This window comes from Alosa alosa, chromosome 11 (assembly GCF_017589495.1).
Source record: "Alosa alosa isolate M-15738 ecotype Scorff River chromosome 11, AALO_Geno_1.1, whole genome shotgun sequence".
Lineage (NCBI taxonomy): Eukaryota > Metazoa > Chordata > Actinopteri > Clupeiformes > Clupeidae > Alosa > Alosa alosa.
In genome coordinates this window covers 33,793,973-33,812,931 of record NC_063199.1, presented here as the reverse complement: position 1 = coordinate 33,812,931, position 18,959 = coordinate 33,793,973, and the positions used below count along the sequence as shown (strand labels likewise).

The 18,959-nt window shown below is 43.7% G+C and overlaps 2 protein-coding genes across 2 annotated transcripts in view; one reads left to right on the top strand and one right to left on the bottom strand.

Moving 5' to 3' along the window:
* map1ab (microtubule-associated protein 1Ab) overlaps window positions 1-11,810 on the top strand; it is a 45,401-nt gene extending 33,591 nt beyond the window's left edge. Inside the window, 3 exon segments of the mRNA XM_048256560.1 lie at window positions 3-6,255; window positions 6,580-6,812; window positions 7,286-11,810. Coding sequence (XP_048112517.1) covers window positions 3-6,255; window positions 6,580-6,812; window positions 7,286-7,441 — 6,642 coding nt within the window. The 3' untranslated portion in view covers window positions 7,442-11,810.
* A 3,393-nt stretch (window positions 11,811-15,203) lies between these two features.
* ppip5k1b (diphosphoinositol pentakisphosphate kinase 1b) overlaps window positions 15,204-18,959 on the bottom strand; it is a 33,836-nt gene continuing 30,080 nt past the window's right edge. The window contains 3 exon segments of the mRNA XM_048256172.1: window positions 15,204-15,393; window positions 16,126-16,251; window positions 16,832-16,969. Coding sequence (XP_048112129.1) covers window positions 15,317-15,393; window positions 16,126-16,251; window positions 16,832-16,969 — 341 coding nt within the window. The 3' untranslated portion in view covers window positions 15,204-15,316.

Genomic DNA, 18,959 nt, shown 5'->3' with positions numbered 1-18,959 from the left:
CACAAAAGGTAATTTCATCATCAACAGAAAAAGAAGAACCCAAAATAAAAGACCCTAGTTTGGAAGAGAAGCTGTCAGGGGTAGATTCAGAGACAGACACCTTAGCAAAAGCAGCAAAAACAGATGCAAAGTCTGACAAGACAAAGACTGAAGAGAAACAACTGGATGATACCCCAACAACCCTGAAAGAAATCCCATGTGTGTCATCATCTGAAATAACTGAGGCCCACTCAGAAGATAAGAAAGGTCCACAAGAAACTCCAGTGTCAGATAAAACAGACATATGTTCAAAAACAGATCATTTGCTTTCAGAAAAACAAGTGCAACCATCATTGTCAGCTTCAGATAAAACTGTGGTGTCACCGGAGTTATATTTAGAACCAACAGATATGAGTGCTAAAGATATAACACAGCAACGAGTGCAGGCAGTTCCTGACAAAACAGATGTGCTAACTAAACCTGTGGAAGTGTCAGATGAGAAACAAGCCCAAGGGATCACACAATCAGTTTCCACGATAGCAAAGCCATCTTCCAAAACAGATGCAGATGAAAGTGAGGAAGATATCCCTAGACAGCAAATAGATACACTGTCTCCAGAAAAGGAAATCTCCTCAAAATTAAGCTTGGAGTCTGAAAAGAAAGGTCTAGATGTTGCTCTACCGCAATCTTCACAGCCAGAAAAGGTAGAAGGTTCCTTCAGACATTCCCCTTCAGAGAAAAAAGAAGATGAAGATGTGATTCAAAAGACAGCATCACTCTCGGAGAGCACAGAGGGCACCAAGAAGCTGGACTTTGAGTCTCAAAAGGATATCCCCCAGACCCAAAAAGAAGACAAAAAGCCACAGTCACCCTTGGAAAGCAAAGAAGATACCAGAAAGGTGGACCTTGAGCCTGAAAAAGACATGCCACAAATCCAAAAAGAAGATGAGATTCAAAAGCCGCAGTCACCCTTAGAGAGCTCAGATGGCACCAAGAAGGTAGACCTTGAGCCTCAAAAAGACATGCCACAAACCCAAAAAGAAGATGAGATTCAAAAGCCGCAGACACACTTAGAGAGTGCAGATGGCACCAAGAAGGTAGACCTTGAGCCTCAAAAAGAGATGCCACAAACCCAAAAAGAAGATGAGATTCAAAAGCTGCAGACACACTTAGAGAGTGCAGATGGCACAAAGAAGGTGGACCTTGAGCCTCAAAAAGAGATACCACAGACCCAAAAAGAAGATGATATTCAAAAGATCCTGCACACAGATAAACAAAAGTCAGAAGTGGCCCCCAAGGCAGACGGTGAGAGTGACCAGGAGGATATGGGGTCAGACTCAGAAGTAGCAGGCATGGCCTTTATGCCCTCTGGGGATATCAAGAAAGACGAAATGACGCCAAAGCATGAACAAGCTGAACAGTCATGTGAATCTGGTGCAGACTTTGACAAAAAACAATTATTAACAACAAAAGAACAAGTTTTACAATTGGGGTCTGGAATAGCTGAATCAACTCTGGAGTTAGATTCAAAGAAGCATCTGGGGGACCCTGAACCACAAGTATTTCAATTAATGTCAGATGCAGCTTGTGACTTGGATTCAGAAGCTAAAGTGAAAATGGATTTAGAATCCAAAGAGAAGGACTCTGAAGAAGTCCATGAACAGTCACCAGAATCCGTTCTTCAGAAAGAGGAGAAGCCTTCCAGTTCTAATTTAGAATATCAACAGACCTTAACTGAGGGTGCACAGTCAAAAACTGAAACAAAAGACATGCCTAAGTCCTCAGAAAAAGACAAACTTGAAGAAACTTGCTCTAGTGAAGTAGCTTCAAGAAGATCTTCAGATGAATCCGTCAAATCTGATGGAGTGGATCTGTCGAAAGATACATATCTTGCAATGTCCTCAAAGGAGGGAGACACTGTCCAACCAAGTAGTAGCTCAGAGAAAGTTGAGGTGCCTTTACCAATTGTGAGTAAAGAAGAAGCTCCAACTCACATAGATACCAAAGAATGTATTAAAGACTCAGCTTCCCTTTTACCTGAAATGTCAGAAAAGAAAGAGACTACATCACAACCTCTTTGTACTGAGGACTCTAGCACAAAGACATCTGCTTCTGAGACTCCCTTCTATTCAGCAACAGCCGAAAAAACAACCTTGGGTTCAACACTACTTAGTCCTGATAGCCAGTCCAGTGATGAAGTACGCTCCCAACCTGAAAGCCTTCAGTCCTATGAAGAAGTTAGCAAAGACTCATCTCATGATGGAGATAAAGCTGCACCAAGCACCAGTAAAGACAAAGAAATACCAGCAAAGGAGGCTGAGAGAGAAATGGAGGTGGAACGAGAAGTAGCCTCCCCAGGACTTACACCATCCCCCTCTTATTTCCAAAAGACAGACGATTCTAACATTTCAGAGGAAAGAAAAATGTCTGGAGAAATTATGGATAACAAGGAAGCAAAAGCATCACATCTGGAATCTGAAGAGCTGGGTTTTGACAGTATGGCTCCCCTCTCAGACAGAGAGGGGCATGAGGTCTCCAAATATGATCCATATGAAAAACCCATTTCTAAAGAACATGAGAGGGATTCGGCAGAAGAGGACACTTATCCTCTTGAAGATAGTAAATTCGTGGAAGGGGGAATGGATGATAATAGGAGACAGAGTCCATCAGAGCTTGGAGCTGCATGTCACATAGATGAGATGAGTGAAGAGGAGCCCGTGTCTTTCAGTAAAGTAGACTACCACACCTATTCTATCAAAGAGACTGCTTTTGCTGAGCGTGAACAAGATATAGAGAAAGGTCAAGAAGAAGAGTTTGAGAGAGAAGTAAGAAGTGACACCCTGTCCTTGGATAAGGGCTATCCACAAACAGCAACAACTGACAGCAGAGCCACTCCAGTGGCTGAGCCATCCTCACCCTCTTCAAGCATTACTCAAGCAATACCTGAGAGTTTGGGTAAAGAAAAAGATGACAGAGAGAAAGAGAAGGAACAGAGCAGTGAGAAGACATCTGTTGATGAGGGCTTTGGATCCGCTTCAGGTACTATTGGGGAGCATGATGAAACAGAAATACCAACAAAGAAAGTAACCACAGATCTTAAAGATCAGTCTGTTCAGCTAAAAAAGGAGGAGTCTTCCATGAAAGACTATGCCTCCTCTGAAAAAGAAAAGGACAAAATTGAAATGCCATCAACTTCTCAACGAGACACAGACATACAATCATCATCATCAACAACATCATCAACAACAACTGAAAAAGAGAAGGTGGACGAAAAGGTAACACAACAACCTCCTTGCCCTTTTTCCACTGCAGAGAAAGATGTAGGCCTACTCTCCTCCCAGACCTCAGTGGCAGAAGAAGATCAGGCTGCTGCTTCTTCACTCCCAGAACATCCTGAGCAGCATGTTGATGAAAATATTGCATCCTATAAATGTACCTCTCCTACTCGTAAATCATCATTCGGGTACGATGAGAAAGGAGCTGCTTCAGCCAGTGGACATCAAAGAATATTTGCCGAGGAGGAGGATGTTTATGATGACCAAGAGGAAGAGGAGGAAGATGAGGATGAAGATGAAGAGGAGGATGAAACCAGTGATGTGGATATAGAGAAGGGTGCCAGAGAACAGTCTGAAAAGGACTGCAAAGGTGCATGTGATTCAGTTAGTCCACAACTCTTGGAAATTAAACCAGAGAAAGAATATGATTCTCACAAGAAAAAAACCTCTGACCTTGATGCTAAGAAGGATCATGACACTGCATCTCAGTCTGCTGGCACTCTTCAACAGCATGAAACACCCTCCTGTAGTCTGCTTCCTGGAGGATATCTTTCAATGCATCAGAATCCATCCACAGTTGAGCACACTCGTGTAGAAGGCAGGAAAACTGCTGAACATCGACTGAATGAAACAGATGCAACACCAGCCTTTTCTGTTTCGTCTGATGTGAAGCAACAATCTAGTGACGCTGATAAAGTGTCAAAGGAGCACAAACCTGTTGACATCTCTACTGAGAAACATGATTCTTCTGTTTATTCAGTCACATCAACTACAACCCATTCTTCATCCTCCTCCTACAGCTATTCTTCATCTACCTCTGCTTCTTATTCAATTACCCATCAGTTTGCTGAGGAATTAGAAACCTCTATCCATATGGCTGGTGGTCCCTCCAGGCCAGACTTAGACAGTGTGTCTTTTGAGTATTCCTCTTTCAAAGAAGACCATTCGCTTACAATAGATTCTCCTCTCTCAAGTTCTGCAGCTCAGATAAAAGAGGAATACATGGAGGTTTCTGAAAAGCTGGCCACTGTTGCATCAACTGCTGAATCTACATGTAGCCCGGAAGAGATCAAACCCTTTCCCCCAGTAGCCTTCACTGAAGGAATAAATCAAGAACCAATGTTATCAAGCATTGAAATGGACAAGAAACAGTCCTCTGACTCGGTACACAAGCCTAGCAGTGAAGATCTGCCGTGTTCAGGTCCATCAGCTCCTGCCCACTCTGAATTGGCACCGCCTGCAGGAGCAGAGTCCACAGGCAGGACTTTGTTTGATGTTTCTCCACTGCAGAAGGCTGAAGAGTGTCCAGGGAAACAGGGAAAGACCTCTAAAGAAGAATCTCACACAAGTGAACTTGAAGACAACACTTTACCATGCCGAATTGAATGTAAAAGATCTTCAGTCACTGAAGACAAGCCTGGAATGATATCTTTGACCGAACAGCAATCAGATACCAAAACCTCAGACTCTCTGACTCCTGATTCCCTGGCTGAGAGCTTCCCACCACAACCACCAGGAACCTCATCTAATGGGCCCACAGAGGCCAGCATGAGCCCAAAAGAGGGCTCCAGTAAAGCTGGTGAGGATGAAGCAGCATCTGGCACTGTAGCCCCAAATTTACCAACAGCACAGGAAGTAGAAAAAGAAAAGCAAACAAAGGGGACAACAGATGTCTGCGAGAAAAAGGAGAAGGTACAGGAGAAACTTGAAGATCAGAAAGAGAAAGAAGCCTGTAAGGTTGATGAGGCAGAGAAAAAGCAAGAGAAGGATGGACATGTTGGAAAGGAACCAAAAGACACAGAGAAGCTTGAGAAAAAGACAGATACAGACAAACAAGCTGACAAACCAGAAGAAAAGAAGGAGAAAGAGGACAGGAAGGATGGAGAAAAGGAGAAGCCTGACAAGCAGGAAAAGGAAGAGGTTCTCGGCATTAAGCAGAGCATTACACCTGACTGGCAACTTCAAATGCAGAGCGCTGCATGTCCAGGTGCTCCCCTTGGGTATGAGGACGACGATGATGAAGCACAGGACGAGGAGCAGGACAGACACAGTGTTGGGTTGTCAAAGCCTCCCACCTCTCCCGTCCTCATGTCCCCAGTGCAGAAGGCTGCTCCTCAGGAAGCCTCGAGGAGGTCTGGGGAGGAGTTCAGCCGACCGTCGGACCTCTGCATGGAGGCCACATCCAGCTACTCTCCTTCAGAATTCAAGAAGCACAGAGGGGAGATTTCTCCCTCGTTCATCAACCCCAGCCCACATATGCTGTCCAGCGACGAGGGCGAAGAGGACAGAGAGAGTGAACATTCAAAGGACGAGGACGAGGACGACGAGAGAGAGCAGCATTCTGTCAAACGGAGGTCTCACAAGCAGCAACGTCATCATGCTCACAGTCACCATGGTGACAGCAAAGATGGCTCTCAGCCACCCTCAAGCTCTATGACAACTGGACAAGCAACTGGGCTCGCTGGAGAAGAGACTCCTCCAACCTCTCTGAGTGAGTCACTGCCCTCACAGTCCGACTCTGACGTGCCTCCTGAGACGGAAGAATGTCCATCCATCACGGCGGAAGGAAACCTGGACTCTGATGAGGATGCCGAGCATCTCCCAGTTGACAAGCTGTCTGGGTCTGCCAGTGGAACTGGAGGATCACACCAGACCCCCTCCCCAGATTCATTGGAGAAGACTCCTGACCCCCTTCCGGCACCCATAAAGGACCCCGTCCCTCATCCTCCTCACCCTGATGTGTGCATGGTGGACCCTGAGGCACTGCCCAATGGTGACAGCAACCTCAAAGAGAGACTGGTGAAGAAGGACCTCAAACCCAAAGGGTTGCGGAAGGGCCTGGGGAAGCCCAAGTCGGCTTCACCTGGGCGGAAAGGTGATGCCAGAGGCAAAAGATCTTCTACTCCTGTTAAACAGACCTCCAAGGACTCTTCACCTCGGGCCTCCTCTCTCATACGGAAGGATCCAGATAGGGCATCTCGTTTGTCAAGGATGTCTGAAGGTCAGAGTTCAAAAGGGGATCTATTCAATACAACCAAAGGGCTGGTCAATGGTGTAAAGAGCAATTTAAATTCAAAATCTAAAATGACTAGCAATTATTATTACAAAGCTTACTGTCGCAGAAGAATACAATTAATTATACCTGTCTTCTGTCTGAAACAGAGGTGTTTACATTTAATTTAATTTAAATTATCTTTAAATAACTTAGAATTTGGGCTATCTATTCTCACTGGATTGCATCATACTGTATGAATGTATGGTTAACCCCTAACATTAGTGATATTTTCTGTCAAATTATTGATGTATTGCCTTTGTTCTCTTTCAGGTTCTAACCAACAGAAGCCCAGTTCAGTTGTTCCACCAGGGCCACCCATCTACGTGGACCTTGCTTATGTTCCCAATCACTGCAGCGCTAAGAACGTCGACCAGGAGTTCTTCAAGCGGGTCCGCGCGGCCTATTACGTGGTGAGCGGAAATGACCCAGGAAGCGGAGAACCCAGTCGGTGTGTCCTGGACGCCCTGCTTGAAGGAAAGGCACAGTGGGGAAACAACCTCCAGGTATGTACTTTAAACTTCGGACTTTGGCATGATATTGTGAATTTTACATTACATTACATTACATTACATTACATTTGGCTGACGCTTTTTTTAGCCAAAGCGACTAACAACATGGTAAACAGTTTAAGTTTTAGAGCAATTCTCAACAATTGTAGGACAATTTAAAAAACATTAGAGTACAGTAAGAATAAGTGCATCAGTGAGTGCTGTTTTTAACAGTTACGTGTCAGTTTAAGACGGCTGGTGAGTGCTAGGATCAGCAAGACTTGTTGTAAGTGTTGCTATGAGAGGAGATGTTCTCTTGATACTCTTACTCTTTAATTTCCCCTTGGGGATCAATAAAGTATCTATCTATCTATCTATCTATCTATCTATCTATCTATCTATCTATCTATCTATCTATCTATCTGTGGGACTGTTAGGTAAACAGCCCTACAAATGACATGGACCTTTTTGTCTTCTGACCCATCCAGGTGACACTGATTCCTACCCATGACACTGAAGTGACAAGGGAATGGTACCAGCAGACCCACGAGAGGCAGCAGGATCTGAACATCATGGTTCTGGCAAGCAGCAGCACTGTGGTCATGCAGGATGAATCTTTCCCTGCTTGCAAGATTGAGTTTTAAATCTAGATCTTTTTTTCTGTTGTTCTTTATTTCTCCCTCCATTGCGAGAGGAGCTGCTTTGTCTCTTTGTCGTACTACAGGTTGCTACATATTTTTAACTCTAATCCTCATTTACAAGCCAGGCCACATTCTCTGATGTAATTTATTTAGGCTTTCTTCTAACTTTACAACTGGTTTATTCATCATTTGAAAACATCTACAAGGGTTCAACATGAAGTGTATACTTGGGGCACAGAATCCACGAGAATGTAATCTAAACTGCAGACTGGAATTGTCTGTGAAGCTTTACCACATCATATACAAAAGCTCTAAAATTGACTTACAATACTTACTTGATATGATAAAACCCTCCTGAATTAGATATTATTAGAAGCACAAGAATGCCCTTTTACATGTCTTCAAATACACAGCCTCTGCTCACTCATGTGGAGGTGTATGTTTTATACATGTTCCTCCGCTTCCATTCAGTTACGTAGATTGTATATGAGTCGGAGAAAAGCCTCTGATGGGTCAATGTGACATTTGGGTAATAGATGCCTACAGCAGGCCGATGACAAGATCAAATTGTGTTTGAGCAGTTATGCCATAGACAGTTCGCAAACTTCAAAGTGCCATTTTGTCAGTGCATGTCAAGCCTTGTTGGGGGTATTTGTGTGAGTTTCTGGGCACACACGTGTGTTCATGTCTCTCCAGGTTAATGTGAACGTGCTCTGCATTGTAAAACCGATATTCCAAATTGCAAATCCAAAGGGTCTTTGAGGTGCCAAATTTCTGTCTAAAAAACACTTGTTGAGGATGTCCAAATTTCTCTCTACAGTGTGCTACCTGCAGTGAAGCGTGTGCACTGTAAGATGTATTTATTCCTGACTATTCGCCATCAAGCCATCGTGAGGTGTTTTGGAGCAGCTTCATTGCTATCGTCCTCATTGTGTAGGCATAATGCCTGCTATCAAGGCACCGTAGAGACAGTGTAGGTCTTGGCTGATCTTTTCATACTGTACAAGTCTGTGAACTAGTGCAGATGCTCTTTGGCTGAGCAAGTTAACATATACATGAGAGGCAGATATTTGGCTTATTTCAAGTCAGTGAATGCCATGCCATACAACCTCTCTCTTCTTATCTATGAGCATTGCTCTCAGACATACAGTCAGTTATTACAAGATCACTGAGAATGTAAAATATATGTTAGCAACTGTTGCAGATCTTAAAAAAGCCACATTGTTTAGCAGATACATGGTAGAGGTATGTTGTAAAAGTAAAGCAGTATGCTTTTAGAAAATTATTCTTCATTAACGGACTCAAAAAATTCTTCTGGTGACAGAATTGTAAAAGCATTTGTTTATCCAGAGCAGTTGTAGCGTAGTTGGAGCGTTGCAAAGTGTGACTGACGGAGAGCACATGAGTGTGCTTGTTCTGACGTACTGTAAGCTGGTCCATGATGATGTGTCTTCAGGGTGAGCTGGAGCTCCTCTGTGCTATGGGGAGGTGGAATTCCAGTTCTTTAGAGGAAGACCTAAAATCACGAGGTATACAAGACCTGAGCAGGAGAAAATAACAAAATTCAACACTTTAAAACACACTCTGCAATATTGCAGAATATTGCATCCTACCAAAAAACAGTAACCATTTCCCCAGCAGTTATGGTGTTGTGCTGTGTGATTTGTTGTTGCTACTGTCTGAAAAACCATGAGCTGTTTAGGCAGTTGCACTCAACGTATGCATTTGTTTCACCATAGTGTGATATCCCCTATTCTAAAGTGTCACATGGGCCAAACAAATACCTGAAAACCAGATAGCGCACCCTTTTCGACTGCTCTTTCTCAGTGTGAGTAGCTGAGTAGAAGCTAATGAGAGATACATGTGCATGGGCAGAACACTGTGTTATGTACAGGGAGAGATAGTTTGGTTTAAAATCTCACTAATAATCAAAGGTTACTGGAGGGAGATGCAGCATGAGAATGTTGTTGGCTATAGGTAGAGGTATTGTATAGCATGCTTTCCCAGAGCACTGTGGTTGGCTATACTGTAGATGGTAGAGGTATAGCATGCTTTCCCAAGTACTGTGGTTGGCTATAGATGGTAGAGGTATTTTATAGCATGCTTTCCCAAGTACTAGTAGTGTGACTAAGTAGACTGGTGTGTGTGTGTGTGTATTACTAGCACAATGGACCAGACTTGAGGATGCGTTTTTAGCTAATGGTTGTTTTGCTGGATGGGATGAATGCTTTTGCATTTTTCAAATTACTTTGGCACTTTATAGTGAGATAACTGAACAGAAGAGCATATCATGATGAGATCTTGAAACGAATATTAGACATTTTCATTTTTGTAGCATATCTTTATTTATTTACATCACATCATTTGCATTAATTTATCTTAACGTACATCATTTTACAACAGCATGTAGAATGTACATGTGTTTACAAATTATTTTGTTACTCGTACTCATTTTGTTACTTCTTTTAATTACAACTCATCATGCTTAAAATCCTCGGGGCAATGACTCACCTTGATGTCTTATGCCCAGTACATCCTTGGGGCTAAAGTTTCTGTAGAGAGGGGTCTGAAGAAACACGTTTGAAGTAACATACTGATCTCAATGGCTAAACTTAACCTTGTCTCCTTTTAAGAGATTGCTCTCACCATTAGTTAGTACTGAGTCCGTTTGTTGCTTTAGTTAATGACTAGGCGGAATAGTCAACTTCAGACAAGCCCACCCCTCTGTTCTATGAAACCAGCCAACTCATGAATTTTCACTCGGCTCCTCATATCATCCACTTGGAACACCTAATGTAAGATAGGGGATTAAAACCCAACCATAGACATTATATGTATGTAGAGGGTGTTTGAGTGGTTTGAGTGTTTGAGAATGCCTGCAGTCCTCATAGACCGATGAACTCTGTGAGGACTGCAAGCTATTGTAAGCTGTGTACGCACAAGGCTAGCATGATGGGCGAGGGGTCTGAGAGAAAAAATAGGATGTCTTAATCTAGCTGTCTTTGGAAACACAATAGAATGGCCTTGGACAAGTAGGTCTGCTGTACCTGTTTGTATACTGTAACAGTACAATTATATTATAGACTCCTCACAAACATATGAATCTTCAAATCAGAGCTGGATCAATATGAAAAAGATATTTTTTTCATCCAAACAAGAAATAGATTATGAACTAGTTTGATATGATGCACTGTAATGTATGTCCTCACATTGTGGTATATTTTTAATATATGAACAGTTTAACTTACTCAATTCCGAAAAACTGGCCTTAGTAACACGCACTTCGGGGCCTTGTCAGTTTTCTGTGAACGGCTGCTGAATGCAATAAATGGTGTTTAAAAGCAGAATGCACTAATCTTAAACTAATCTTTTTGATTGTTGAGTTGATAATCTGAATGCTGTTTGGGCTCACAAAAATGAAACGTACAAGCATATCACAGATTTCTGGGGGAGAAAGCTGGTAGTGTTCAATTCAGAGCCCACATTGGTGTTGCTACACTGTAAGCTTACCATTGAATTATGGTACATGTATTAACAGTGTGGTGAAGGTTCACGGATTCATTGCTGACATATTTCACTGTTTATGTGAAGTACAACTGTTTCTGTCATATCTAGGATTCGTAGGGCTGTCCACCCACAACCACAATACTCTGATATAATCTGTATCAACTACAGTTACAAGGTTTAGTATCCTGATTATGACTTGAAATATATGAACTTTGAACTAAAGATCAAATGAATGGTACAGTATGGTGAAAAAACCATGCACACTCAAATGTGTATATACACAAGAAAACAAAACACGATGAAGAAAATGTAATCTTATTATTGTGATTTTTTTTTTGGATTTTTTTGTGCGTTTCATCCCCTTTGTAATCCTACTCTCTCAAAGCAAAAATAGACTGCAGAGATGAACCGCTGCTTCAAATCCATATTTTGTTTTGTCCAAATCACCCCCTCTCCCCCTCAGTCAGTCCTCCATCTGATGTCTGACCATTTGAACGTATACCATGCAAATGCTACCATCTTATCTCTGCATGTGATCTTAGTTATAATCTTGAATGTATTTGTTTCAAATGGAAATTAAACAATTTAAGAGCTATATTTGAACAAGCTATTTGTCTTAATGGTACCGAAAATAGCATATATTTACTGGGCTGTGCTTCTGTTTGCCCCAAGGTGTTGTTAAGAATATGCTGTGATAGTTCTTCTGTTTCCCGCCGCTGTATTTAATAATCTTAGTTCTGTTCCTCCCGAGTGCAATACTCCACATCTCTATTTAAAATCTAAATGCAAAGCTAGACTTTCTGCTGATTTAATGTAAAAGGGAAACATCCTGGTGATCATCAATAAAAATGATATTGAAATTCAATAATGTGTTGTGTTCCTGTAACATTTTAAATCCATTTATTATCGCTACTCTCCTTATTATAGTCTGACCAACATCTTAATTTGTTCCCTGTTAAAATTGTAAGTATTATAATATGCCTTATACCCTTGTAGAATGGAGAGACACAGAGAGAGTTGGCCTAGTTGAGCAGAAAGCAGTTGATACAGGTGCAATCAGTTTAATTAGCCCTTTATGATGTCATAGTGCCAATGCAAAGTCTATGGGGGTATATAAGCTTCTTTTTTGTATCTCAAAAAGTATACATTTTACAGAAGTTAAAAAAATTGCACAGGTGTCCTTTTCAAGACCTGCGTTACAAAGTTTGAACGACGTTTCTAGTTAAACGGTTGAAGCTGAATTAGATAAGTTGGTAACACTTTATAATAACTACACATAATTCATCATTTATTAAGCCTTTGTTACGTATTAGTTAATGGTTTGTTCATCATTAGTAATTTATTGTTCATACATAATTTATCATCAGTAAAGCATTTGTTCACACAGTTATAAATGGTTTGTTCATAGTAAATAAGCCTATATCTAAAATATGTTTATACATTACTGATAATACTTAATAAATGATGCAATAATGTTTTTAAAGAAGTAATATTTCCATTATTTAACAGTTGTTACATACACATGCACTAATGATTTGTTAGGGTGAGGATACATATTTTATAAACCACTTACTAATACTATAATTCATGATTAACTCAGGAGTAACAAGTGGTTAGTTAATGATATTTTGTGACTCATTTTTCCTTACTAAGAGTAGGTCTGAAAGGCTTTGTGAATAACTTTTAAGAGAAAACTCCTAGCTAAAATCTTTTAGGGCGATTTAGGAGTACTCCTAGTGATAGATAAAATGCTTTGTGAATACGGGCCCAGGTGATCTTCCCATTGCCATTTAAGAGAAAAATAAAACCTCTGACATTATGTTGAACTGTAATGGGAGAAAGTACCCCGCTGGCTGTACTGGGGCGTGCGTGACAAAGGCCCGACAGCCACTATGATGGCAGAGGCTAAAGATCTCATAGTGCTGCATTAAGAGGTGACATGGCATGTCCTCTGCCTCACCATCTCCCCACACATCAGACTGAGTAAGCCCATACAAGAGCTGGGCTACCTGGAGCGCTGGCCCCATCTCTGCCCAGATGAGCTCACCAGTCTGGCTGCAGTCCCCGAACCCCCCACCCCCATTCTCAGATCACTTTTCCGTCCCAGGCAACTCCACCACTCTGTGCCCCACTGAAAGCAGTTGCCATGACTACCACTCCCTTTTATTTCCAAAATGTTCAGAGGAGTGGGTTTGGGAGGAGGCAGTAGCCTCAATTTGGCACTGCAGACTTCATGCCTGATTTTCCACCCGACTGTGACCTGTCTTTAAAAGGCAAGCGGGAGGGAGGTCTCGTGTTAATCTCACTTTCACCAAGGCTTACACAAAAGTGCTGATGTTTTAGAGGGAGTATTTTGACAGTGCACACTTCACACACACACACCGGAGCATGAATGCAGCAGATGAGGTACATGACATGTCCTTGAGTGGCCACAGACACAGTGGTCACGGAGTCCTTGGGCAGCCTCTGAATCGCTCCAATTCAGCAGCAGTGCAGTGACACTGCAAAACATCATGGGTCTGACATCACCACCTGGCTTTGTCCCGACGCCGGTAGACGTGACTTCTCTTTCTCTTCTCGTTCATTCAGTCCCGCACAGAGCCGGGTCCATAAGTGGAGCAGAGCCCGTATCCATGGCAACTAAACACCCACTGAAGGCAAGAGGATGACTCACCACTATTGCCTTGCATCACCTTTCAGTCCGACGGTGACTAACGCCGAAGACCATTAAAGCACTCAAAACAAGGAAATGTTCACCAACCACTTTGCAAAACATTTAATCACAAGCATCTGTTGATGCCAGTTTAATAATTAAATAACACATGAGATCATTTGGATGTGCCAAGCTACAAGCCAAGTAACAACAGAAAGGGAGATTTATTTGGATTTTAGATGCATTGTAAATATTTACAGTAAACATCTAAAGCAGCATCACAATCACATGTAAAATTAAATAATCTCATAAATAAAGCAAACCCATCCATACACACATTAACCATACACACATTATCCATACACACATTATCCACACATTTAAAACAAGAATTAAAATGCTCTAGTCCATTGAATAAATGTAAAATGAACTACCCCTATTATAGTACATCTTTACCACATCAATTTGTTGTAGAATACTGAAACAAAGAACATCAGGATAGCTGAGTCTGGACTTGGACTCTCACTTGATGCGAAAATGATTATTATTCAAAAATACTCTAAACAAATGAATACAACAGAAAACATGTTATAAACTGAAGACTGAAGTCATATGCAATGAAATGAAAGTACTCAAATTCTTTATAACATCTAAAGGTCAACCTCGGTAATTATACAGTATAAACTTGCTTGATGTCTTGTGAATTTAAATTTGACACATTGGTGCAGACGGTAGTCTGAAAGCACTCATCCACAGAGGACATTTGTGCTGTACATCTCAAAACAGCTGAACTTTTACTGGAGTGGTTGTTCTTTTTGGATAAAAAAAATAAACTGTACAAAAATAGTTTGGAAAAAGCTAAACAAGGCACTGCTGGAATCACAATATTCCTATGAAAATATATTACCAAGTATTTCTTTATACTGTAGGTTTAGAATCCTATTAATCCCTTCTTAAAAACCCCACACCAAATTAGGCAAAAATACAAAGAAATGAAGGTAAACAACCGGTCTCGTGTTGAATGGGCCTCTTGACTATGACGAGGACTTGCTCCAGATGCTGCTAAAGAGATGGACATGTGTGGACACGTGTCTCCAGATGCTGCTAAAGAGATGGACATGTGTCTAGCGTTCCACGGAGCTGCATTCTGACCAGGGGGTGGTCTCCCTCCTGCTTTACCCTGCTTTACCACGGAGCACTAAACAGTACTGCACATGCTCCAACTGACCAGTACTGCACGTGCTCCAACTGACCAGTACTGCATGCTCCAACTGACCAGTACTGCATGCGCTCCAACTGACCAGTCACTAAACAGTATTGCATGTGCTCCAACTGACCAGTCACTAAACAGTACTGCACATGCTCCAACTGACCAGTCACTAAACCGTATTGCATGTGCTCCAACTGACCAGTCACTAAACAGTACTGCACATGCTCCAACTGACCAGTACTGCATGAGCTCCAACTGACCAGTCACTACGAGGAGAGGGATGCTTCCCAGTCCAGCAGCTGACCTCGTCCTCATATATCCGGCTCAGTCAGGAGACAGGTGTGTGTGTGATGGTGCCCCTGGATATGGAGGGGGTGTGGGGGTGTCTGATGGTCAGTCAGCCCCTGGATATGGAGGTGTGTGTGTGTGTGTGTGGGGGTGTGTGTGTGTGTATGATCAGCTCCGAGGTGTCCCAGTAGGATGGAAGGAGAGAGCGGTCTGGTCTCCCTCACTCACTCACACAAGGGTCCAACAGAGGGGAGGGGGGCCCTGGACTGGACATCGTGCTGGAGGGGCTACTGATATCTACACACACACACACACACACACACACACACACACACACAGAGGAGGAAGAGAAAGAGAGAGAGAGAGAGAAAAAGAGTAAAAAAGATTAAGGAGCATTTCAGTAAGACGGCGTTTTGACACATTGCAAAAATGACACCTCATATCAACAAAAGAAATCCAATCCAAGGCTGGCTTGGTGTAGTGGGGTCTGTCTGGTGTATGACTTGGCTGAATGCACCTGGCTACAGAAGCAGAGTTGAGCATACGGAGGGAAGTGATTTGTTTTGCCCCATATAGACGCGTGTCCACTGAGTGTTACGCAATGCCAATTAGACCGGCGCAGGACGCTCCATTCCTCCAGCGTGCTCCAATCTCACGGCCACAACAAAGAGATCACTGAGAACTGGGTTAGAAATGGGACCACACAAAACTGGAGATGCAACCTAGATAAGTGTGTGTGTGTGTGTGTGTGTGTGTGTGTGTGTGTGTGTGTGTGGGGGCTACTAAGACACTCTTGATGACTTCAGAGTCCCAATATGAAGCTCTCTCTGGGAACGGAATGTCCCATGCAGGAGAGGACTACAGCCAAGTGGAGTGTGAGATGTGAGAGAGGGTGTGTGTGACAGCCAGAGCCCTACTTCAGTTCTACTTCCCATGGTGGAACACACACAGAGATGGAGATGGATAGATGGATAGATGGATAGATGGATAGATGGATAGAGACTTTATTGATGCCCACGGGGAAATTACCCTGACAGCAGAGAGGGGGCTCTGGGTGGGGCAGGGGTGAGCGTGGAGCGTCGGGGGGTGCAGGCGATGTCGTCGCCGACTGGGAGTAGACGTCCATGGACTGGGACTCAAACAGGGCGGAGAGAGCTGGTGGGGAGGAGAACACAGCTTCAGTAGGACACACCCCTCATGACACTGCGTCCACTAATGACACTGCGTCCACTATGCACTGCGCGTGGCAGGGAGGTCAAACAGAGTACTACATGTAATCGGCCTCATGCTGAGGTCACCTGGTACTAAAGCGCCTTCCCTTAGTGTGTGTGTGTGTGTGTGTGTGTGTGTGTGTAGTGTTGCAGATACCTTTGAGAGTCTTGGAGTGTGTGTGTGTGTGCGTGTGTGTGTGTGTGTGTGTGTGTGTGTGTGTGTGTGTGTGTGTAGTGTTGCAGATACCTTTGAGAGTCTTGGAGTGGGAGTGGGGGTGTGTGTGTGTGTGTGTGTGTGTGTGTGTGTGTGTGTGTGTGTGTGTGGTGTTGCAGATACCTTTGAGAGTCTTGGAGTGGGAGTGGTGTGTGTGTGTGTGTGTGTGTAGTGTTGCAGATACCTTTGAGAGTCTTGGAGTGTGTGTGTGTGTGTGTGTGTGTGTGTGTGTGTGTGTGTGTGTGTGTGTGGTGTTGCAGATACCTTTGAGAGTCTTGGAGTGGGTGTGTGTGTGTAGTGTTGCAGATACCTTTGAGAGTCTTGGAGTGGGTGTCCCCTACGTCCTCACAGACGGCCGTGAGGAACTCGTCCACCTGCTTGAGCGAGAGCGAGTTGTGCAGCGTCTCCAGGGGGTAGATGGACGGCACCAAGGAGCAGCCTTCGAACCCTGCAGCCGGGACGACACACACAAACACACACCGTGTCCAACACAACACACACAGAGCAGCCTTCGAACCCTGCAGCCGGGACGACACACACAAACACACACCGTGTCCAACACAACACACACAGAGCAGCCTTCGAACCCTGCAGCCGGGACGACACACACAAACACACACCGTGTCCAACACAACACACACAGAGCAGCCTTCGAACCCTGCAGCCGGGACGACACACACAAACACACACCGTGTCCAACACAACACACACAGAGCAGCCTTCGAACCCTGCAGCCGGGACGACACACACAAACACACACCGTGTCCAACACAACACACACAGAGCAGCCCAACTCCCCGGTTCAAGGATCTCTCTCACTCTCTCTTTAGCACACACACACACACACACACACACACACACACACACACACACACACACACACACACACAAAATGGTGCTTTTAGAGAGGTCCAGTCATAGCTCCCCCACCCTCCCCCCGGGATGCCACAGGTCAGAAACCCTGACGGACCCACAAGCAGTTCGGACGGAGAAGCATGCCATCTGCACATGTGCATAGCACACCCAATCTCTGTCCACACAGCCTCACACTGCAATGCCAACAAGTATGATCATCACTTTTGCCATCCAAACTGTGGCTACATGGCTAATCCCTTGCTAGTGGCAACCCTGGCTGCCTCGACTGCAATGCAGCATTTATGATCAGGTGTCCACTCCTCCATTATCATATGATCATACAATGCCACATGCTGCTGTTTCATGACTTCTTCAGGAGACTGCATCATGTAGTCAACATTATGTGAAGGAATGCACGACCTATGGCAGCTGTCCTCTGCTGCACCAAGAGAAAGCCAGCTCTTCAGCTTTACTGCTGTGGAAGCAGCATTCCTGCACACACACACACACACACACACACACACACACTTGCCATGGTAGCAGACCCTCCAATAAAGTCACAATGGCTCAGCCATTGTCACAGCACAAAGACAAAATGGATGAGGACACTCGTTTAAGTGATGCATGGTCCATCTGAACAGGTGACATGGCAGAAAGCAGTAACCATCATTGGTGCCAGCTGCTAGCATTAGCCCTGAAATAAAGCATGACATTCCTGACAGAAATAATCACCAGTCCTTGAATCAGCGTGTCCTGGTCCTGTCCTGTTACAGGAGCTCTCGCAAATACATTTACCACTCAGAAACCGAGAACAACAACAAGAGGTGGAGTATCCTACTGACAGAATGCACATCACAACATTATCCATAAATCTCCCTTTGACCAGCAGAATGCACATCACAACATTATCCACAAACCTCCATCTGACCAGCAGAATGCACATCACAACATTATCCACAAACCTCCATCCGACCAGCAGAATGCACATCACAACATTATCCACAAAACTGACCAGCAGAATGCACATCACAACATTATCCACAAACCTCCCTCTGACCAGCAGAATGCACATCACAACATTATCCACAAAACTGACCAGCAGAATGCACATCACAACATTATCCACAAACCTCCCCAGCAGAATGTACATCACAACATTATCCATAAATCTCCCTCTGACCAGCAGAATGCACATCACAACATTATCCATAAACCTCCCTCTGACCAGCAGAATGCACATCACAACATTATCCATAAATCTCCCTCTGACCAGCAGAATGCACATCACAACATTATCCACAAACCTCCCTCTGACCAGCAGAATGCACATCACATTATCCACAAAACTGACCAGCAGAATGCACATCACAACATTATCCACAAATCTCCTCTGACCAGCAGAATGCACATCACAACATTATCCATAAACTTCCCTCTGACCAGCAGAATGCATCACAACATCACAACATTATCCACAAACCTCCCCTCTGACCAGCAGAATGCACATCACATTATCCACAAAACTGACCAGCAGAATGCACATCACAACATTATCCACAAACCATTATCCCTCTCTGACCAGC